Source organism: Kogia breviceps, chromosome 9 (assembly GCF_026419965.1).
Source record: "Kogia breviceps isolate mKogBre1 chromosome 9, mKogBre1 haplotype 1, whole genome shotgun sequence".
Lineage (NCBI taxonomy): Eukaryota > Metazoa > Chordata > Mammalia > Artiodactyla > Physeteridae > Kogia > Kogia breviceps.
The window spans coordinates 437,140-460,291 of NC_081318.1; the positions used below are offsets into that span (position 1 = coordinate 437,140).

Sequence of the window (23,152 nt, forward strand, 5' to 3'; positions counted from 1 at the left end):
ATTCCACCCCAAAGTGGCAGAATACACTTTCTTCTCAAGTGCCTATGGAACATTCTCCAGGATAGAGCACATCTGCGGTCACAAATCAAGCCTCAGAAAATTTAAGAGAATTAAAATTGTGTCAAGCATCTTTTCTGATCACAGTGCTATGAGATTAGACATCAATTATACGAAAAAAACTGTAAAAACCACAAATACATGGAGGCTAAACAGTGTACTACTAAATAACCAAGGTATCACTGAAGAAATCAAAGAAGAAATTTTTTTAAAAATACATAGAAACAAATGACAACAAGAACACGACAACCCAAAACCTATGGGATGCAGCAAAAGCAGTTCTAAGAGGGACGCTTATAGTAATTCAATCTCACCTCAAGAAACAAGAAAAATCTCAAATAAACAATCTAACCTTACACCTAAAGCAACTAGAGAACAAGAAACAAAGAAAACCCAAAGTCAGTAGAAAGAAAGAAATCATAAATATCAGAGCAGAAATAAATGAAATAGAAATGAAGAAAACAATAGCAAAGATCAATAAAACTAAAAGTTGGTTGAGAGGATAAACAAAATTGATAAATCTTTAGCCAGACTCATCAAGAAAGAAAGAGAGAGGACACAAATCAGTAAAATTAGAAATGAAAATGGAGAAATCACAACTGACACCGCAAATATACAAAGGATCATAAGAGACTACTACAAACAACTATATGCCAATATTCTTGGAAAGGTACAAATTTCCAAGACTGAACCAGGAAGAATTAGAAAATATAAACAGACTTATCACAAGTAATGAAATTGAAATTGTAATTAAAAATCTTCCAACAAACAAAAGTCCAGGACCAGATGGCTTCACATTCACATTCAAATTCTAGCAAACATTTAGAGACAATACCGATCCTTCACAAACTCTTCCAAAAAACTCCAGAGGGAGGAACACTCCCAAATTCGTTCTACAAAGTGATCATCACCCTGATACCAAAACCAGACAAAGATGTCACAAAAAAGAAAATTACAGACCACTATCACTGATGAACATAGATACAAAAATCCTCAAGAAAATACTAGCAAACAGAATCCAACAACACATTAAAAGGATCATACACCATGATCAAGTGGGATTTATTCCAGAAATGCAAGGATTCTTCAATATATGCAAATCAATCAATATGAAACACCATATTAACAAATTAAGGAATAAAAATCATATGATCGTCTCAATAGATGCAGAAAAAGCTTTTGACAAAATTCAGCACCCATTTATGATAAAAACTCTCTCCAGAAAACGGGCATAGAGGGAACCTACCTCAACATAATAAAGGCCATATATGACAAACCCACAGCAAACATCATACTCAGTGTTGAAAAACTGAAAGCATTTCCACTAAGATCAGGAACAAGACAAGGATGTCCACTCTCTCACCACTCTTATTCAAAGTTTTGGAAGTTCTAGCCACAGCAATCAGAGAAGAAAAAGAAATAAAAGGAATGCAGATTGGAAAAGAAGAAGTAAAACTGTCACTGCAGATGAAATGATACTATACATAGAAAATCCTAAAGATGCCACCAGAAAACTACTAGAACTAATCAATAAATTGGGTAAGGTTGCAGGATACAAAATTAATGCACAGAATCTCTTGCATTCCTATACACTAACAATGAAAAATCAGAAAGAGAAATCAAGGAAACAATTCCATTTACCATCACAACAACAACAAAAAAAATACCTAGGAATAAACCTACCTAAGGAGGTAAAAGACTTGTACTTAGAAAACTATAAAACACTGATGACAGAAATCAAAGATGACATAAACAGATGGAGAAATATACTATACCATGTTCTTGGATTGAAAGAATCAATATTGTGAAAATGACTATACTACCCAAAGCAATCTACAGATTCAGTGCAATCCCTATCAAACTACCAATGGCATTCTTCACAGAATTAGAACAAAAAAATCTTAAAATTTGTATGGAGACACAAAAGACCCTGAATAGCCAAAGCAGTCTTGAGGGAAAAAAACAGAGCAGGAGGAATCAGACTCCCTGACTTCAGACTATACTACAAAGCTACAATCATCAAGACAATATGGTACTGGCACAGAAACAGAAACAGAGATCAATGCAACAGGATAGAAAGCCCAGAGATAAACCCATGCACCTATGGTCAACTAATCTATGACAAAGGAGGCAAGGATATACAATGGAGAAAAGACAGTCTCTTCAATAAGTGGTGCTGGGAAAACTGGACAGCTACATGTAAAAGAATGAAATGAGAACACTCCCTAACACCATACACAAAAATAAACTCCAAATGGATTAAAGACCTAAATGTAAGACCGGACACTATAAAACTCTTAGAGGAAATCATAGGAAGAACACTCCCTGACATAAACCACAGCAAGATCTTTTGTGACCCACCTCCTAGAGTAATGAAAATAAAAACAAAACTAAACAAAAGGGACCTAATGAAACTTAAAAGCTTTTGCACAGCAAAGGAAACCATAAACAAGACCAAAAGACAACCCTCAGCATGGGAGAAAATATTTGCAAATGAAGCAATGGACAAAGGATTAATCTCCAAATTATACAACCAGCTCATGAGCTCAATATCAAAAAACCAAATAATCCAATTCAAAAATGGGCGGAAGACCTAAATAGACATTTCACCAAAGAAGACATACAGATGGCCAACAAACACATGAAAGAATGCTCAACACATCACTAATCATTAGAGAAATGCAAATCAAAACTACAATGAGGTATCACCTCACATCGGTCAGAACGGCCATCATCAAAAAATCTACAAACAATGAATGCTGGAGAGGGTGTGGAGAAAAGGGAACCCTTTTGCACTGTTGGTGGGAATGTAAATTGATAGAGCCACTATGGAGAACAGTATGGGGTTCCTTAAAAAACTAAAAATAGAACTACCATACGACCCAGCAATCCCACTACTGGGCATATACCCTGAGAAAAACATAATTCAAAAGGACACATGCACCCCAATCTTCATTTCAGCACTATTTACAATAGCTAGGACATGGAAACAACCTAAATGTCCAACGAAAGATAAATGGATAAAGAAGATGTGGTACATATATACAATGGAATATTACTCAGCCATAAAAAGGAATGAAATTGGGTCATTTATAGAGACGTGGATGGACGCAGAGTCTGTCATACAGAGTGAAGTAATCCAGAAAGAGAAAAACAAATACCATATATTAATGCATATACGGAATGTGCAATCTAGAAAAATAGTATAGATGAACCTATTTGTGGGGCAGGAACAGAGATGTAGACGTAGAGAATGGACCTGTGGACACAGTGGGGAAGGGGAAGGTGGGACGAATTGGGACATCAGGATTGACATACACACTACCATGTGTAAAAGAGACGGCTAGTGGGAACCTGCTGTATAGCACAGGGAAATCAGCTTGGTGCTCTCTGATGACCTACATGGGGGGGAAAGGGGGGCAGGGAGGTGCAAGAGGGAGGGGATGTATGTATACCTACAGCTGATTCACTTCATTGTACGGCAGAAACTAACACAACATTGTAAAGCAATTTTACTCCAATTAAAAAAAAACGGTAATATCTCATTTTATAATTTTAAGATAGTACCATCATATTTAAGAGAATTCTTCTATTCTAACCACTGTACATAAATTAAATAATCCCAATGGATTTAGAGGTTCCGGTCAGTTCGGCTCAGCCCAGTTCGCACAGCCCAGTGGAGCTGGCCTTGCGGGAGGCTGCTGCTGACCCGGGCAGTGGAGCGGACGCCGGGGCTCCGGGGTCGGTCCCGTGTGGCGGTCCGCGCGACCAGGCCCCAGTCTCTGAGGGGAGAGGGGGGCGGGGAGCGTCCCCTGCACGGGGGTCGCCCTCTCCGGCCTCTGCTTTGCACTGTTCACTTCCACCCGTTTCAGACTCTGTTGGTTCCCTGGGAATTGACACGACAACGACGTGACACGACACGACACTCTCATTTGCTGTTTCCCGGGACCGGTCGCGCGGAAGGAGCAAAGGCTTCGGCGGGCGGGTCCGCATGTCCCGAGGACGGAGCCCAAACCTGGGTGGACAGGACCTTGGACCGGACCTGCGAGAAACCCTCGGGGAGCCGCTGGGGTGGGGGGCGGCCACGAGGTGCTCCCACGAACGTCACCCACGGGAGGCACCCACTGGACACCGTCCAGTTGAGCGCCTGGACTCCCGACACCACCCGACCCCTCTTTCCCCCGCGGCACTGGGCAGGAGGCGTGCTGGGCGGCGGGCTCCAGTGGCACAGGACGCGAGCACAGGGGGCCCGCGTGGACCCCACGGTGGGCGGTCAGCGCCCGACGCCTCCCAGCCCACAGGTCGCGTTGCCCAGGTCCTGGTCCTTGGCGGGATCTGGGCAGCGCCGCAGTTCTGAGGTGTAGGCAGGGCGCAGCATCCTACGAGGACGATGGGAAGTTTAGGGACTCATGAGAAACTCGGTGAGCGGCGCCGGGTGCTGGCCTGCTGAGGGGGCCCCAGGCCCTAGGAGCCTGACTGTTCTCTGCCTGGTCCCACTTCAGGCATGAAACTGTCCCATCGCTGGCGAAGCAGCAGCCACATGTGGCCCAGAGAGAACAAACCTGCCCCCCACTGAACGCTCACCTGTCACTGTGTCAGTGACACTGGGTGTAGGCAAAGGCCATCACCCCAGAATTCTCCTGCCCTTAAATCCCTATAACTATACAATTAAGAGGATTTATATATTTGCATCTTTAGACAAAACTAATTTTTAGTAATAAAGCATAGTGCAAATGTGTCTAAACAGACATCCCAACATTACCAGCAGAAGTCCAACAAGGTATTAAAGAAACACAGGTGGGAGGTCATTTCAGCAGAGTCAGTCCTTCAATTTAAACCTGTGAATATGTCATTTTACATATGACTAAGAAAACTGTTCATTAAATACATTTTTATTTGGATTGGTTAAAAATGTACTAATAAATGTTACAATATTTTAAAGCTGCTCTGGAAATCAGTAGAAATATTCTTGGAAAAGAGCATCCTACCTGGCTCTCTGTTGCCTTTTAAATTCAGTATACCCTAAAATGTCTGCTGTTTCCATTCAAAAATAGTAATTTATCTATGGCATACTGAAGTGACATTCTTGAAAAATGAACTCTGGACAGACACACGCTTTCAAATATCTACACGAATGTACACCCATCAGCTGTAAGTAACATCGGGGTCACCGCACGGCTTCCTCGCGGTGTCCCACCACCTACAGGGCTTCCCGCAGCAGCAGCCGCAGCCTCTGCAGCTCATCACCCACCGGGGCCACCCACTCCCGCCGCAGGTACTGGACATCCACGTCACCCGAGGCTCTGGCCAGCACCAGGGCCAGGAAGCCACTGCGGGTCTCCTCTGCTTCACCCACGACAGTCATGGCCACCAGCCTGAAATCGAGAAGCACATGCCGTGTGATCGTGCGTCTCCCAACTACCCCCCTGCCCAGGGGGAAGCAGGAGGAAGCGAAGCGCTGAAAACACAGGGGCTAAGTGCTCCCTGACATCAGTGTGGGGATGATTTTGTGGATCTGACTCCAAAAGCAAAGGCAACAGAAGCAAGCAGGTGGGGATACTAAGCAGCTTCCGCACAGCAAAAGGAACCAGAAACAAAAGGAAAGGGCAACCCACAGAATGGGAGAAAATATTTGCCAATCATACATCTGTTAGGGGCTTAATAACCAAAACATAAAGATCTCATACAACTCAATAGCAAAAAAACCAAGCAATCCAATTATAAAATGGGCAGAAGATCTAAATAGAAATTTTTCCAAAGAAGACACACAGACGGCCGACAGACAAGTGAAAAGATGCTCAGCATCACTAATCACCAGGGAAATGCACATCAGAACCACAGGGAGCTATCACCTCACACCTGTCAGAATGACCATCATCAAAAAGATAAGAAACAACAAATGCTGGAGAGGGTGTGGAGAAAAGGGAGCCCTGCTGCACTGTTGGTGGGCATGTAAATTGGTGCAGACACAATGGAGAACAGTGTGGAGGTTTCTCAAGAATTAAAAATACAGCCACCATACAATCCAGCAATTCCACTCCTGGGTACTTATCCAAAGAAAATGAAGCCACTATCTCAAAGAGACATCTGCACTCCCATGTCCAATGCAGCATTATTCACAAGAGCCAAGACATGGAAACAACCTAAGTGTCCATCAAGGGATGAATGGATAAATAATATGTTATATATATATATATGTGTGTGTATGTGTACATACATATAGATAAATATCCATATACATGTGGAATATTACTCAGCCATAAAAAAGGAAATCCATTTGTGACAACATGGATGGGCCTTGAGGGCATTATGCTGAGTGACATAAGCCAGGCAGAGAAGGACAAACACTGTGTGATCTCACTTCTGTGTGAAACCCCACCTCCACCCTGCGCGCGCGCACACACACGTGCGCACACACGTGCGCACACACACACACACACACACCAGGCTCACAGACGGAAAACAGACTGGTGGTTGCCAAAGGAAGGGGGTGGGGCGTGGACCAAACGGACGGAGGGGTACAAGCTTCCAGTTATAAAATGAACAAGCGTGGGACATAGTGTACACGTGGCAACTATGGTTAATGACAGCATGTTGCATATTTGAAAGTTGATGAGAGTAAATATTAAAAGTTCTCATCACAAGAAAAAACTTCCGGAACTATGTAAGGTGACAGACGTATCATAAGACAATATATACAAACTTCGCATCATTATGTTGTGCACCTGAAACCAGTATATTTTACATTAATTATACCTCAATATAAATAAATAAATGATAGATAACATAATTCTTTGATCCTTAGACTGTTCTGGACTAAATATGAAATAAACACACTTTAAAGTGGTTTTTTAAGATCACTCAAATGTATAAATATAAAACTAATATTTAAATATAAATAACCATACTTTAAAGTATGGTGGCCTTTAAATCAAGTAAGAAAGATCATCAGTGATGCTTCTGCAAAAAAATCACCTAGGAGGGCTCATCCTGAGTTTCATCAGACTTACCTGTCCGGAGAGATGGGCTGTTTGGCGACAGGACCCAAATCGCTCTCCAGGAGGTCCCAAATATACACACAGGATGTGTCGTCCTGGACCAGGAACACAGCCGGTCTCGTCAAGGACCACTGCAGGCCAACGACGGCACGGCCGTGGGTGCTCTTGTCCCACTGCAGGAGCGGGTGCTCGGCCGTCAGCTGGTGCAGCCTGATGCTCCCGTCAGAACAGCCGGCCTGGGGGAGGTGGGGAAACCTTATCACAGTTCTTTTCTCTTTTTTACTCAAGCTCAGTAGCCAAGGAAAATTTTCAGAACATCAGCGTTTTTTGTTGTACAGCAAAAATATTTGGTTTATATTTTGTTTTCCAAACATAAAATCGTAACATTAAATCTTGTCCTCACAAATCACAAAGGTGAGCGTTTGGAGATTCTGATACACTTTGTACCCCCTGCCCCTCCCCAAAAGGGCTAATAATCGGTGAATTCAGTGAACATATAAATAGGTGTTTATTTTTAACAAAGCTAAATATTGCTGATTCAAGTATAGGACATTAAGATTGGCAAGACTGACGTCTTTTTTAAAAAAATCACATATATTTGCACATATAATACGGCTTTACATTCCTTTTGGATTGAAATTTCCATAAAACAAAACGCAGCTGGCCTAGTAAAAGACTAAATGTTTAGCCTAGGAAAAGGAAACTTAATTCCTTTTTACTCAATATATTTAGTTCTTCACATACTGAAGCTTTCAAAAACAGCAGAGGCCAGATATAGCAATCTTGAAAGCTTCTAAAGTAAAGGAACAGATTTATGCATGATAGAGCCAGGTGCCCACTGTTGGGAGGGTGGGGGGGACCCTGGGCCGGCCCGGGACTAGGGTGTGCATGCGACGCCAGGTGGGTGGTGAGTAGATGGAGACCAGAGGAAATCTCGGTGTCGTGTCCTGTACACAAGCACTTCTGACTGCCCAGGCCGTGGTTTCTAGGTATTTTTCTCCTAACGGGAGCCCGGACTCCTTGGAGAAATGGCTGATCCTGAGGGTTCCTGTGCCAGAAAGCAAAGAGAGGCTCCCGGAACGAGCCAGAACCACTTCCGGGGACCCCTTCCCCTGGGGGGAGCCTCTGAGCAGCGGAATAAATGCAGGCAGTGAATCTGAGACGCACTGAGGACAGCGAAAAGCCTCGTGTCCCTGTTTAGACAAGAAATACACACGAAGGAGGAAAGGCGGTCTTCCACCCAGCGACGGCTGCCGCGGAATTCACGACAGGCCCGCAGAACCCGCCTGGTGGCCGGCACGGGGCGTGAGATGCAGCAGCAGCTCAGGGTGTGTGCGTCTCCCCGAGGCCGGCCGGTCAGACGGGGAGGGGCCCAGGGTCAGGAAAGGACGCCCAGGCCCTCTGTGTGGTGCTGAGGCCGGTCCCAGGTGAGGCAGTGAGGAGCCACGGTGACTGGACGGGACGCGTGGCCTGGGCCGCTCGTGGCTGCTCACGAAGGACGCCGTCGGGACAGTCGTGGGCTTGCACGCAGACCCGCAGAGAGCAGGACTGACTCGGGCCGGCCTGGGCCACAGGAGACCGACACCCAGCCCCTGGGGTGGGGCGTCCTGGCCTGGCAAGTGTGTCACTGTGCGCTCGGGATGGTGCGGGGCGAGGGGGAATGCTCCGTGCCGCCCCTGTGACTTGTCTACAGGCCGAAAATGACGTCAGACTAAAACGTCTGAAGAAGAGCCAGACAACAGCCTCACGGAATGAGCTGTGCTGACCACACGATGGGACTTCAGGAGACCAGACCCAAGTGCCGTAGATCCCAGCAGACGCCGCAAAAGAATCGGTGCTTAAAAAGCAGGCGTTCTTACCAGGAATATTGGTTCTCCAAACGGTGAACAGTCAATCACGTTCACCCTCACCGGCCTCATGCCCTGCTGCTGGGGCCTGAACAACCTGGGAGAGACCCTCCCGTCTGGTCTGGTGCCCTGGCCGATGACGCCCTGAAGGGAGAGCAAGGAGGGAACCAGGTGGGGTAAAGGCCTTATTCTTGAAACAATTTAACCAACATTCTGATTCAAGCAAACAGTAAGTTTATCTCCAACGAAGATACTTACAGAATGAAATCTAGACCATTACTCACCATGTCTGTGCCAACAACAAAGCGATTAGGGTCTGAAGGCAGAAATTTAAGGTTCAGGGTTTGTGTGGACCCCCAAAATTCATAACCTTTACGGGAAAGGCTGGAAAACAGCAAAGATGAACAGACGGGCAGCCTTGAAACTGTCAGGGCAGAGAAGACACTCAACACCGTCACCTGCCATCTGCCACTGGACGCGCTTCTAGTTCCTTTCCCTTCGGTCACCAGGCTCCGGGCAGCCCCTTCAGCCCACCCTCCTGCTCACTCATTCTTTCTTCTACTGTCTAACCCACTCTTCCGTTCACAGACTGAAATTTCAGAGACAACAGTTCCATTTCTAGAAACGTCTTTCTGACTGCACAACTCTCTCTCGAACCCTGGTGGGCGTCCCTCACACGGCAGCGTCCGTGACCCTCGCCGTGAGCCTGGCCGTGGACATGCCCGCGCGCAGGCGGCTGTCCCGCTGCTGACAGCCCCCGGGCACTGGTCTGCCCCACACTCACTCCTCAGCTGCGGACCCCTGACCGCACCCCGACTCGGCTTCTGGGATTCTCCCGCTGGAAGGGCAGTGCGTCCCAGGGTCCCCGGCAGGGCTCAGCTCCAGCTCGCTGCCCAGCAGGCCGGACACGTCCCTGGTCCCCACGGGAGCCAGCTCCCAGCCCCCCCACCACCCAAAAGCCTGCAGGCTGACGTCAAGCTCCACCCTTACTCTGGCACTTTCCTCTCCTTTTTAAAAGACTGTATGTAGTGTGTTGTTGGTTTTTTACCTTGCACAGCGTTTGCATCGAAACAACCAGGGCCCAGGGCTGCTCCTGCCACGCTGCCCCCGGTCCCAGGTCGGGGATCTGGCCCCTCAGTCTCCCCTCTCTTCTTACCTCCGGCTGAGATCCCCGCCTCGGGGCCCGCTGCCCTGGTCACCTCCACGCCGGGCCGACCGGGTCCTGCCCCTCCCACCCCCAGGCCCCCTCCTCCCCGCGGTCCCCAGCCGCACGGTGCCCCTCAGCTGAGCTGGACATCTGGGCGAGAGGCAGGCTCTCCCCGGTTCCGGGAACCAGCCGGCCACCAGGTGTGCTCAATCCTACCCTTTACTGAGCCCGGCCCTCCATCCCCACGAGTGCCACGTGGTTCAGACTCTCATCTCGGACCTCGATCCATCCCCACGGCAGCTCCTGAAGCTCTACCCGAGTCCCCTCCTCTGTCCCAAGCTTACACTGTTGCCAAGTTCATGGTTCTAAACTGCAAACAAGACACGCCCCTCCTTACGCAGAGTTCCGAGATGAGTCCCCGTCCCCTTCGAGAGAACTGTCTGAACCCTCGGCGCGGCGGGCCTCCTCAGGGTCAGGCCACCGACTCTAGCCCTCTCCTGACAGCAAACCTACTGGCAGGTCGGAAACCGGCGGCACCTTCATGCCCCTGGGCCTCCTCTGCCCGGGGAGGCTCCCTGACTCTCCTCTCGCCCCCGTCCCACGGCCGTCCCTCCTCCGAGCCCACACTCCGCGGGGCTCCCCCCCCCGCACTTCCCATGTGTGCCGAGCCACGGGGATGAGGGAGGAGACGTGCCACCAGGCCACGCTCAGGGGAGGCCCTGCTGCCCCAGGGGCCAGGGGCACTTCAGCCAAGGTCCCCCTCCTCCCCAGGACGCCCGTGTTCAGGGCCGAGGGAGGGAGGCTCAGGCCTGGCCGGGGGGCCTGCCTCTCAGCACAGCCCCCTCGCCGCCACCCCTGCCAGCCCCCCTCTGCCAGACGCCGACCCCAAGGCTGCAGCGGCTACTGGTCACTTGTCTGCGCTCAAGGGCCCTCCCTGAGGGAAGAGGCACCACGAGGCAGCCGGTAGAACACACTCCGCTCGGCAAGTGTGCGGATACGGTCTGGACGGATGTTTGTTACACCCGGAGCTAGGGGAGGCACTGCCACGCATTTAGCGGGGAAAACCCAACATCAGCTACGGGTGACACTTTCCTTTAAAGAGCATACAGTTAAGTACAGGAGAGACTTATAGTTAAAAGATAAATGCAATGCATGGTATGAAGTGATACGGCCATAATGGAGACGAGAATGGAACGGTCTCACAGAAATTCAGTGAGAGGTCAGAGGGTCACCGCGGTGGGGTCTGCAGAGCATCAGATGAGTTTTTTCAAACATAACTCACTCCTTGTCATAATTATACTGAAATCAACGGCAGGTGATTTACAATCATGAAGCATGTATGAATTCATGGATACAACCCAGAGGTGTTCTGTCTGATGAGGAAAAGTCAGGCTAATATCAAAGCGTTTTCCAGGGTAAATCACAGGCTGATAGCTAGGCCCTGACTGCGGTGAAAAGATGAGAAAAGACATCTTCGGGAAATAAATTAACATGAAATATATAAATACCACAAACAATATTCATACATCTAAGACTTTTACATCATGTTATCTGAGTAAAAACAGAAACCTAATTTCTAAATAAAACTTTCATACCAATGTTTCTAGTTCCTGAAACTTGTCTATTTAACTTCAGGGTTGTATCAAAACTGGATGAAAAAGAGTCAAATCGTTCCAACTCATAAGATAGAAAATATTTTAATCAAAGAAAAATGTTAGCTCTATACCAGGCAATTGCATTTATTACTTTGATTCATTAATAATAAACTAAGTGGCAGATAAACTATTTAGCAAAAATACAATGGGAGAAGTTAGGGTGCTTCAGTGCCAGCCCGGCCGTGCCTTATTACCTGACACTATTTCCTCCCGTGGGAGACGGGGCTTTGTGAGCAGGGATGCGGCACAGACCTACCTGTCGCTCAGCTGAACCGCGGCGCTGTGCACCAACTTTATCCTCCCTCCAGGCAGTAACCCTACAGACAGAGAGACCAGAAACAAATGACCTCTTAATACAAGTTAACCAAAATCCAATTACATTTGCCTGGAGTTATTTCTCATTGCTTTTTAAATATCTGTGTTAGGAAATAATATAAAAATGCAGATTGATGAAGAGTGTCCTGTCCCTCACGCAGGGGAGGTTCCTGCAATTGCCTTCGGATATGAATTAAGAATTTGCAGTTCAGGGCCTTACAGGAAGAGGGTTGGTGGAATCAATATCAAAACGCCTTTACATTTTTAGATTTGATTTAAAAAGGGAAGTACGCTTAAGCAAAAAAAGAAGAAAATCAATATTTAACAAACCTCCAATTCCCCATAGAAACCCTCTCCTGTAAACGTCCACCCGCGCCGGTTTCGGTTCCCCATGCAGGTGGGGAGGCCGCCGCAGGCCCCTCTAGCCCCGTCCTGCCCTGCCGGATGTCCTACACCCACGGCAGCCCCGGCTCACAGGGAGCAGAGCGGATGCTACACGAAGACGAGGCTGAGAAGAGAGGCCCCTCAGGATGGTTTCCACCGCGTCCTTTCTCCAGGAGAGCGGGGGGGGGTCCACAGCACCGGCCCCTCCTCATTTCAAGAAGTCAGAGTGACTCTGGTCCTATTTTCTGGCTGGCTCTACGGGGGTGCCCCCGGCCCAAACAAGGTGAAGGGGCCGGTCATTAAATAAGTGGCTGGAGCTGCTGAGGAAGTGCAGGCGGGCAGCCCCTCGGTGCCCCAAGCCCAGGGCATCGGGACAGCAGACTGCCGGCCGCAGAGCCACCCTCCACCCCGCCCCGGTGGCTCCAGACTCAGAGGTCTTGGGAGGGGGTCACACACACCCAGGCCTTAGACACCGAGTCTCGGGGACGCCCTCAGGGACCACAGGGCAGGCGACACACACTAGCCTCCAGTGACAAGAGCGTCAGGGGCCTGTTCAACAGCCGACAGGTTATAAAATACACAACTTCATCTTCATTTTCCATGCAGTTAATTACTGATTCTTCAAAGCGGTCATCGGTATCTTTCATCTTTATTGATTTTAGAAACCGTTGATTAAACTCAGTTTTTATTTAATAGTTACCTAAGTCACTTATTGCACCTGCAGTATCTGCCTTTGCTAATTCAACCACCACCTGAAATAGAACACTGAAGATGAATATCGACAAGTGTAATGATCGTGAAACAGTCTAAGCAAAGCGTAGCTCTAATTAAGACAGCATGTTACATCACGCACTAAAAATTTAATTGCTCCAGAAAAAAGACTAGTGTTTAAAAGTTATAAATCCCCGTCTTCGACCTGTTTCTCTGCACTCTGTGACCGGTCAATGCCCTGTGCAACCTCTGGCCCGGACACTGCTCCCCTTTTGCTCCCACAGGCATTCCCAGCAAGCCTGTCTCGTCCTGGTTTCCCCGCCGTAGCCGACTGCATGGTCACCCCTGCTCCGCACGCGTCTCCCCCGCCACCCCGACCACAGACCACCGACAGCCACGCAAACCCTGGGGCGAGCGCTCGCACGTCCGACTCACCCACACGTTGAGAACCCCACTCTCGTCCAAGGAAGCGACGTGGAAGGATCGGCCGGCTGGCTCTAGTGAAGACAGAACCGGGGAAGGGCCGGCTCACAACCAGGAAACCACGTCTCACAACTTGAGCTTGGGATTTTACGGAAGTGAAGGGTCACGTACCTTCTTGGGTAGAAAAAGGTGAAAGCACACAGCTCTGTCTTTTGCAGACAGACCCTGCGATGGGCTCTATTGCCTGGAGGGGACTGCGGTGGTTTACAGACGTCAGGACACCGTCTGGGGATGAAAAGCACAGGCACCACATGCACGCAGTGAGTCGTGGAGTACAGTTAACATTGTGCAGGGACAGGCACATCTTCCCAAAGCACAAGGCCACGCGGACCACAGTGAAAGGACACGGGCCGTGGCTCTCAGCATCACCGAGGAGCGGAGGCCACAGAGCTCGTCACACCTGTGAGAAGGGAGGCAGCAGGCACGAGGATGGACAGAGCGGGTGGGGGGCCTCCCCAGCTGCAGGGGGGCGGGGGGCTCACGGCCAGAGCAGCCCCGGGAACGGGCAGTAAGGAGCCGCGGAGCGGCAGGCTCCCTGCCACCAAGGGCAGCGCCTTTAAAGAAACGACACCTCACAGTCCAACGGAACAGAGCTCCTCTGACCCGGCATATCCGCCTACAAAATGCCCAGGAGTAGAAAAGAACAGACAGACTCCACACAAAGCTACCGAAGGAACTCGAGAGAAAATGCAAATGAAAGCATTTCAGCCCATGAAAATTCTCCCTCCAAAAAACAAGCATGAAACACAAGACCAAAATCCAACACTCCAAACTACATCACATCTCTTCAAAAATACATTTGGAAATGTATTTAAAGCACATAAACAAACAAAAACACCTGGAATCAGAAACCCAGAACAAAAATGGATTAAAAAACATCAAGAAGGAAAATGAGAGTTAGGGCTGAACTCAGGAAATAAACTGAAGAAAAAGACAAAAACGGTCACAGGAATGAAGAATAAGTGACAGGGTTTCAGATTCAATGAACTTGAGGGAGGCCCACTGAGGAAGGGGTGTCCTCCGGACGTGAGGTTACTGAAACTTTGAAGGTTTTAATGACAATGTTTAGATGGCAAAAGAAAATGAAGGCAGCGTGTTAATGAAGTAATTAAGTTTAAAAACTTAAGAGTTTTAGTGTTTTGATTAAACACTGTGGTGAATTCAAAGGTTAATTAGTAATATCAGCAGCACTTAGAAAATGCATTCTTTTTTTTTTGCGGTACGCGGGCCTCTCACTGCTGCGGCCTCTCCCGTTGCGGAGCACAGGCTCCGGACGCGCAGGCTCAGTGGCCATGGTTCACGGGCCCAGCCGCTCCGCGGCACGTGGGATCTTCCCGGACCGGGGCACGAACCCGTGTCCCCTGCATCGGCAGGCGGACTCTCAACCACCGCGCCACCAGGGAAGCCCAGAAAATGCACATTCTTAAAAGATATCTTTTCTAACAGCATCAAACCCATAATGTACCTATAAACTCATACATTCTCAATAGTGGCAATTTCACCCCCAAAGGGGCAAAAATTGGTTGTTGGGAGACAAAAGAAACCCTGACCTTTTAGGTATAAAACACAGATGTACTCAGAGAACGTAAAGAGATATGCAGTATATGTGCGGTGCTCCAGGCGGGGGCGATCAGGCTACTTGGTTAAGAGAAGGAGGCACATCCAACACGCCTGACCCAAGACTGTGTCCAGAGCACACGAGGCCTCGAACGACGCAACAGTAAGAAGCGACAAATCAATTTACAAAGGCATGAAAGACCTAAACACACCCCACTGAAGACAGACAGCAAATAAGCACCTGGAGACACTCTGCATCCCGTGTCCTCAGGGAAACACAAAATAAAACCTCGAGACACACTCGCACCCACCAGAAAGGCAGGAAGTCTGCCGGCCCCGCTGATGAGGACGTGCAGCCTGTGGCGCCTGGGATGCAGGCTCCAGTCCTGACCGCCAGCCACGGGAATTAACCGGGAATTAACCAGGAGCCCGCGAGCCCGCCCGCCCGCCAGCGGGCGCAAAACCCACATGGTGCCCAGCAGAGGACCCTGCCCAGAGGAGGAGGGGTGACGTTCTGAGCCCCGCACAGCCGTGACCGCAGGCACGTCTCCTGAAGGGACGGAGGCCAGGCTTGAAGGTCTGGGCCCCACAGGGTCCCATCACTTGCCTTCTGAGAAGTTAAAACTACAGAGAAAAAGCTGATCCTGGGAATCGTGAGGACGGGAAGATGCAAAGCCAGCTGGGGTGGGGGGGTGTCCCTGGGCGGGAACCGGGAGAAGAACGGTGAGAAGAGTCAGGTCTGCGTGCAGGCCCTGCCCCGAGGTCAGCGTGCTCACGGACGAGCCTCCCACCCCTGAGTGCCGGCAGGTGGGCAGAGACGGGTGCCGAACAGGTCTCGTCCACAGCGCACTGAGAGAAAACTCCAGAACGTAAGTGCCGACCCAGCGGCGGGGTGGTGGTCGCGCTTGTCCTTGTTTGTGGTTATGGCTGTGGTTGCTTGTGGTTGTGATTGGCGGTGGCAGCAGCCGCATGGCATGAAGTATTCACAGGAGTCTAACTAGGGGTCCTGGCAGCTCCAGTGGTTCTGGTTCCTTCGACCCCCGGGAGGCCACTACTTCTCTCCTTCAGCCTCCAGCGGGGCTGTCGGAGCCACAGGAGCGCACACACACCAACACACCTCAGACTGGTTTAGAGCTGGGCGTCACCTCGCTGAGGACCTGAAGCCCCCAGAGTTCACAGGACGGAGCACTCCCGTCACCGCTGCCGCTGCCCGAGCAGCTGCAGGAAGGAGGCTGTCTCTCCTTTTTAGCACAGGGCTCTTTTGCTCTTAGGTCAGAGCCGCCCTCTGGGTGACCCGCATGAACAATGCAAAGGGGTTTCGCGGCTGCTCCAGAAGACCCTGGGCTGGCGGGCAGCGTCACTGACCGGTGGAAAAGGTTGCGGTCCTGAACGTCCAGAAGCACCCGCTCAGCTTCACGTAACGATGGAGCCTGGCATCTTCCCTCAGATCCCACACGACCACCGAGCCGTGCACGGTCCCAGCAAACAGCAAGAAGGCTTTAAAGGGGCTAAAGCAGCAGCACGTGACCTAGAAAGACGCACAGAAAGCCGGAGGCTGACAAGTGGAGGCACCGGTGCCCGTGGACCTTCCACCTGGAAGCCGAGGGCGTCTGCGTGCCGCCTCCCCGGGTGACGGGAGGGACGGCGGCTGCGGGGAGTGGCCATGGTGCCTCCATTCAGCCCCATCAGGGGGCCAGGAAGGGCTGAGCCCTCCTGCCACTTAATTTACATCCTGCATCACAGTAAGTTGTTATTTCCAAGCCCCCAAAACTGATACCCATAGAAGTTACCCTTCTCCACAGCTTTGGAGGAGATCGACAGCTTGAGGTCAAGGAGCACATGACGAGAAACACACGTGTAAAAGGGCAGCTCTCCCACTGTACCCGCGTGGTCATCACCCCACAGCCCCGCTAACCAGGGGCAGGAAACGCACGAGGCCAAGGACTTGGAAAATCTCAGGCACGTTAAGAAACCTCTACAATATCTGGAGCAACTGGAGTGAGCCGGGAAGCATGCTCCTGGGATCCCAGGGGTGCCAGAGCCAGTGTTTCCATTGAGTCACAGCCACGACGGTGCTGAACGCCAGGGACTGAGAGGCTGCGGTAACCCGGCCCCTCCGTCGAGCTGGTCCTTCCCACTAGGAGTTTCTGCACCTCGTCACCCTGCACACAGCTGGGGCGGCAGGGACAGAAAGCAGAGGCCGTGGAAGCCCTCCTGGTGCCTGCCCTCCGCGAGTAACACGCACGGCTCTCCCGGGCTGTACCTTCGACTCGCATATCAGGACCTTCTGGGGCCCCGACGGCTGCCAGATGTCCCACACGCAGAGCACGTATCTGCCATCCAGCAGGGGCGCGAAGGCTTTCCCAGGTCGCCCGTGCACAGACACCACCATCCGCCTCTGAACCGGAGAGGCATGCAGGTAGGATACTCTCCGGTCTGAGGATAAGACAAGAAAAATATTTCTGCATTTAGTGATCTGCCAGAATCCACGTTAAACTAACATACTTAAGATTATTCAGATACATTTCAGCTTAATGAAGAAATAAACATGGTCTTTCGAAGATGCCCGCACCTGAAATCGGGGTTTGGACAAATGGCCAAGCTCGACCTGAAAACATCCAAGTTGGCCTCATTTGCTAGAAGCCACCCTCCTCCGTTCGCGGCACAAAGCGGCCTGGGACTCCGCTGTCCATCAGCTACTCCCACGGGCCTGTGGGAGCGGAGGTGACCTGGGTGGGGCGTCACAGCTGCCCCATCAGTGCCTCCTCCTCCGGCAACGGGACCCTGCCTGACACCCATCTTCCTCCTGACATCTGTCCCTCAGACACACTGTCTGTTCCCCTCGTTCGGTCCACTTACAGAGGCAGGATTTCTGTCTGTCTGCCCACTGTGGCTCCAAGGCCTGGGACACTGTAGACACTCCTGCGTATCTGTGGAACCCAGAGAAGAATGAGTGGGCCACCAGCACTGCACATTTCCTGGCGACGGTGGCATCGAGCGGACTCTGTGAGGGTCCCGTGTCACTCCCTCGGAGCTCAGATCCAGGACCAGGCCCAGGTCAAGGACACCTGCCATCCCAAGCTCCTCTCCCGTTAACTCAAAACTCACTTTACTAAAACAAAACACAAGAAAAACCTCCAATCTGCCCACACTCGGAACTAAGGGGCAAGTCCCGGACGGCACCTGTGCATCTTCTGTCTCTAACTGAGGGTTCTGGAACAAGCACAACCCGGCCCCCAGCCCCGGCTCTGTGAAGCCACCATCACTCAACAGCTCCTGGAGGAAAGGACTGCTTTAATTCCTCTCTCTTGGGCTGCAGGGGGAGGTGGTGGTGTGGACAGCTGTATTTTGAATGCTATAGATGCAATGATTTATTGTTTTTCTAATAGGATGACTCTTACCTTTTAAAAACAAAAATACCCTCAAACAACATGAGTTTTTAAGATTAACAATGCCATTTGTGCTAATGGTCAGTGCAGAGGTACGGATACGAATCTAGATCTCTACAGCAGGCAGGACAGAGGAACTTCTAGAACAAGCGGCATCAATGCACCGGGTCACGCAGGCCCAGAAGCACCCAGCAGAGATGACTGCGGGGCCCCTGCACTCCTCGCCCTTCTCCACGCAGACCAGGACCATGGTTGCCACCCAAGCCCTCACCAGCCGCTTGTTTTAAAAGCAAGGAGGCGACTCGCTTAAGCGATTTACACTTGGTCATGCACACGCAGTTTGATTCGTTTATGACCACATGCAGTTACACTCCACGTGTGATGACACGGGCTTCACTTCGGTAGATTTTACGCTCTGTAACCATGGGTCAGCTTAGATGTCAGTCGTGTTGGGCTGAGTTAGCCACATGACTCCCACCTGGACGCCCCCCCGCTGCTCCCACTGGCCCGCTGCCCACGAGCGCCCGTCACGCCTGTAACGCGCACGCGAGTCTGCAGGAGCTGAACCTCCGCTCTCTGTTCGACAGTCCCCCTTAACACAGGGTGTGACAGTACAAGGGCCACCATCTCAACGCCCACGTTCACACTGAGGGCCGCTTACTTTGAAGGAACGGCAAGCTGGTGTCCAGCTGCGCGGAGCTGTCGCTGAAACGCAGGGTGCGGTCCTGCGCCCGGGGTGTCCAGATGGGCTCCAACGCCACCCGATCCTCTTCAAGCAAAACCGCAATCACCTTTCAAAGACACACGAGCAGTCCTTCTTGAACACTCTCAAGTGGACTCATTTTACAAGATAAAACAAAGCACGACCTAATCTTACCTGTTTCTGAAAATAACTGCCTAAGTCCAAGACGTCATATAAACGGACAGAATGAAATTATTTTGTCCTTTCCACACAATAATAGAAACTACCAGGTAAAGTTCCATTCATGTAAACTCCAGAGCCATTATTTAACACTGGATGTCATTTTTCATAGTAAACCTTTTGCTAAAATAACAGGAGTGGGCAAAGGGACCCTCCAGCTTTTCTAGAAGAAACAGGGGCATGGAAGTGCCACCTACAGCACCACGTGCCGCTCACCGGACTGCGGTGAGGACCCAGTGTGACTGCAAATCGCCGTCACTACCCTCATGGGTCGTGGGTCACGCTCAGGACGACAACGGGGACGAGAAAGGCGAGGTGGGCTCAGGAGAGGCGCCCGCCGAGAACAGGAGGGACGGGGTGGGAGGCCCAGCAGTGAGATGAAGCTCTCCGACCCCCGGCCGCCCACCCTTCCTCCTCCAGCCCACCTTTCCCCCACGTCACCCGGCACCCGAGCGTGTGAACTCTCACTGAGGGCGGCTGACTTCACGTGCAAGTGTGTGAAAGCACGGTCGCATCTCGTAAAGCACAGACTCTCCGTGACGCAGCTCGGAGACCACCACCAGGCGTCCAGCACGGGGCTGAGGACAGGCTCGTTCTGAATCTACATGTCAGGTTCACGTGTATTATACTTATCGGTGCTCTGGACTTGAATTCTGAGCTGACGTGGAAACAACACAAGACCACTGAAGAAACACAAACGCCGACCTTACGCCTGCTGGTGCTGAGAAACATTACTGATCCTCTTCCTCCAGGGACTCACATGGAAATACCCGTGGCGGGACCAGGGCGGTGACCGCGGTTTGCTTTGACATAACTGAGGGGCGGGTGGTGGGGCTCAAGAGGTGAAGGGCTGCAAGCTGGGACCTCTGAAGCACGCGGCGGCCACCTGCCGCCCCTCGACCTTTGTATGGACTTCGAAGATTTCCATAAGCAGTTTTTAAAGTCACGAGTTTACTAGTGTCAAATACCCTAGATGTGTGCTCACCTCGCCGACTTTGTATGTCTGTCTTTTAGTCTATGTTCATTTTAAAATGCAAGCAACCAACATGACAGTACAGAATCCAAACACACAGACAGGGCCTGCAGCCACAGAAGCTGCTGGGGTCCCTGCCCAGGGCAGAGCGCACCTGGCAGGCGGCCCGGAGGAAGTTGCACAGGCGGGGCGTGTTGACCTTCGGGACGACGGCGGCAGCAGCAAGGGGGCCGCTCTGCTCACTCCCTGAAAAACAGCACACGTGAAACCAGCCAGCGTGACTCTCACGGTCACGGTCGCACACGTCAAAAGGCGTACGAGCGAACCAGGAGCCCTGGAGGGGAAGCCGGGGGCTCCCATCTCATCCTCTAGATCCCCTCCTGATTTCTCAGGAGTCTGTAAACAGAATCCTACTTAAAGCATCAGTTTATCATGTACGTGTTACATTTAGGTGTGTTATTTTCTTAGGATGAGGTTCTTCCCCGAGGAAAGGGAGTAACAGAGGTGATTCCTCAGAGTGAACAATCCACCAGTAAAGCAATATTTAGCACGTAAATAACCAAGGAGAACCCAGGGCAAGCAGAACTGCATATTCCAGGGGCTTCCATCTGTCTTGATGGGACATACCTGGAAAATGTACTTAAAGAAGAAACTTCTCTAAGAATGAGCACAGACTACCCCGAATTAAGAGCAGAGAGTGTTCTAGAAGCCCATCTGCAAAGTGCCGGTTTGGCGTGTGGGCTCTTTCCTTTCTGTTTAGGAACAAGTGTTGTGAACCCTGATCAGGGCCCAGCCCAGGCCTCCAGCTCTGCACAGGTGCTAAGGGTGGTGTTTGGAAGAGCTCTGGTGTTTGCACAGTCACGTGGTGACAACCACCCTCGAGACAGAGGAAAGAACAAGAAAGGGAGTAAACACAACCCCCAGGGTCGAGAGCAGAGGCTGGTTACCCCCAGACACAGCCGCGCCTTCCCCCGGGTGCTGGGTCCACACTTCCTGAGTCTCAACCTCTTCAGTCTGGACGTCCCTGTCCACGTTATCTTCATTATACTGAACATAGGCCTGAAAAACAAAGCTGGGCTGAATTCGCTTTGGATCTCAACCTCAGAGCCATTTCTCATTACTGAAAACAGCTAACAATTTTTAAGTTAATGATGACAGTCTTCTAGTTTGTCAAAAGTAAGCATCACGGCATAAATAACAATCATGCAAAGACTGGTTGTGTCTTAAATGTTTTATAAATATGGGCCTAAATTTCAAAAGTGTTTTCAAAAAGTCACAACAAACAATTCAGCTGTGGTTTGAAAATACGATGGACCTAGTCCACCAACACCCTATTCTCTTAGAACATAGCAGCTTTGCAAAACCAGACACACATTTATTTATTTCAAAAATGTACATGCTTCAGTAAAGACAGTTTTGACACTAATAGCTTTAAGATGAGGAAAACAAGCAAAGGAGTTAAGATAGTCTGCTCAAGGTCAGAGTGAGTCAGCTGCAAAGCCAGGGTTAATCAGTCAGCTTCTTAAACTCCCTCCTGTGACCTTCTCCCCAGTGCAAGATTACTAACTGCTATATCCAAGAGCATGTTGCTAGGTGCACTGTGGGGACAGAGGAAAAATGTCCCAGGAGATCCCTGACGCCAAGACTTCACTACCTTGGGAGGTGGACTGTCACACAGTCAACAACTGGAAGCACTACAGGGAAAGACAGGGCTGTGTGGGACGTACTGTAGCAACCCTGGAGCCAGAGGACACGCAGTGTCAGTCACCAGGGAGGGGTCACCTAGTTGCCTAGAGGGCGGGAGAAGGACAAAGAGCAACCGGCAGGTGGATGGCGGGAGAGGCTGGGTGGCCTAAGCCAGGTAATGGAGAAAAACAGGTAGATGACAAAGGGACCTGGCAGGAAGGAGCCACAGGCAGGTGAGGGGGGCCTGGCACAGGGCGACCTTGAGAGGAGGGTGAGGAGAATGGAACAGGCAGGAGGGGTGCTGAGGTGAGCCCAGTGTCTTGGGATTTGGGAGGCACTCGGTCGCTGATCTTGGAGTCCCTACGTGTAGGAACATACGTGCAGGGCTCGGAGGCAGTGCAGGATGCTACAGCCCCACAGGAAGCCAAGCAAGTGATCCGAGGTGACGTCCTGGTGACCTTCAGTAAACCCCCCCTACTCGGGGTTGTCCTCGGGGCTTGGGAGCGACCCACATCCGGGCCCCGGAGCCTCCAGGTGACGAGCACGTGACGTCTGCGTCCCTCACCACCCCCCCCAGGCCGAACGTCCGGAACAGGACACAGCGCCACACAGATTCCTGCCGACGCGCTGTACCCACACTCGGTGGATAACCGTGTACTCGCCTGCTTGGCGTTTTTCTTCCCGAAGTTTCTGATGTACGTGTCGTACTCGTTCACTGGTGGGAGGTCCAGGAGGGAGAAGGTGAAGGAGAAGTCCAGGTCGATAAGCCGGAGCAGCTTTGTACTGCGTGTCCTGGAAACAAGATGACGTGACGTCAACCGCGTGCACAGGGAAGCGTGGGCCAGGGGAGGGGGAGCCTCACGAGGAGCTGGCGGCTCCGGCCAAGGCGCTCGCGACGTCCTGTCCCGGTGGGAGCCTGAGATATTAACAGTCGCTAAGGTGGGGGCTCCCGCGTGGACAGTGAGGCCGCGGGGCTGAACCCCGACCGTGCTGTCGTGCCCTCAGGTCCCCGTCCCAGCTGCCCGCCG

General features: G+C 50.9%; 1 protein-coding gene across 5 annotated transcripts in view; it reads right to left on the reverse strand.

The window, feature by feature from the left end:
* Window positions 1–4,931: 4,931 nt before the first annotated feature.
* Window positions 4,932–23,152, reverse strand: part of DYNC2I1 (dynein 2 intermediate chain 1) — a 55,218-nt gene continuing 36,997 nt past the window's right edge. For all 5 annotated transcript variants that reach the window (XM_067041713.1, XM_067041714.1, XM_067041715.1 and 2 more), the window contains 14 exons: window positions 22,787–22,916; window positions 21,386–21,497; window positions 20,593–20,684; window positions 19,205–19,334; window positions 17,418–17,590; window positions 16,520–16,682; window positions 13,709–13,822; window positions 13,550–13,611; window positions 13,104–13,155; window positions 11,961–12,021; window positions 9,187–9,286; window positions 8,915–9,046; window positions 7,068–7,291; window positions 4,932–5,432 (listed from right to left, as the gene is read on the reverse strand). In XM_067041713.1, coding sequence (XP_066897814.1) covers window positions 5,258–5,432; window positions 7,068–7,291; window positions 8,915–9,046; window positions 9,187–9,286; window positions 11,961–12,021; window positions 13,104–13,155; window positions 13,550–13,611; window positions 13,709–13,822; window positions 16,520–16,682; window positions 17,418–17,590; window positions 19,205–19,334; window positions 20,593–20,684; window positions 21,386–21,497; window positions 22,787–22,916 — 1,720 coding nt within the window. In that variant the 3' untranslated portion in view covers window positions 4,932–5,257. The remainder of the gene's footprint in view (window positions 5,433–7,067; window positions 7,292–8,914; window positions 9,047–9,186; window positions 9,287–11,960; window positions 12,022–13,103; window positions 13,156–13,549; window positions 13,612–13,708; window positions 13,823–16,519; window positions 16,683–17,417; window positions 17,591–19,204; window positions 19,335–20,592; window positions 20,685–21,385; window positions 21,498–22,786; window positions 22,917–23,152) is intronic.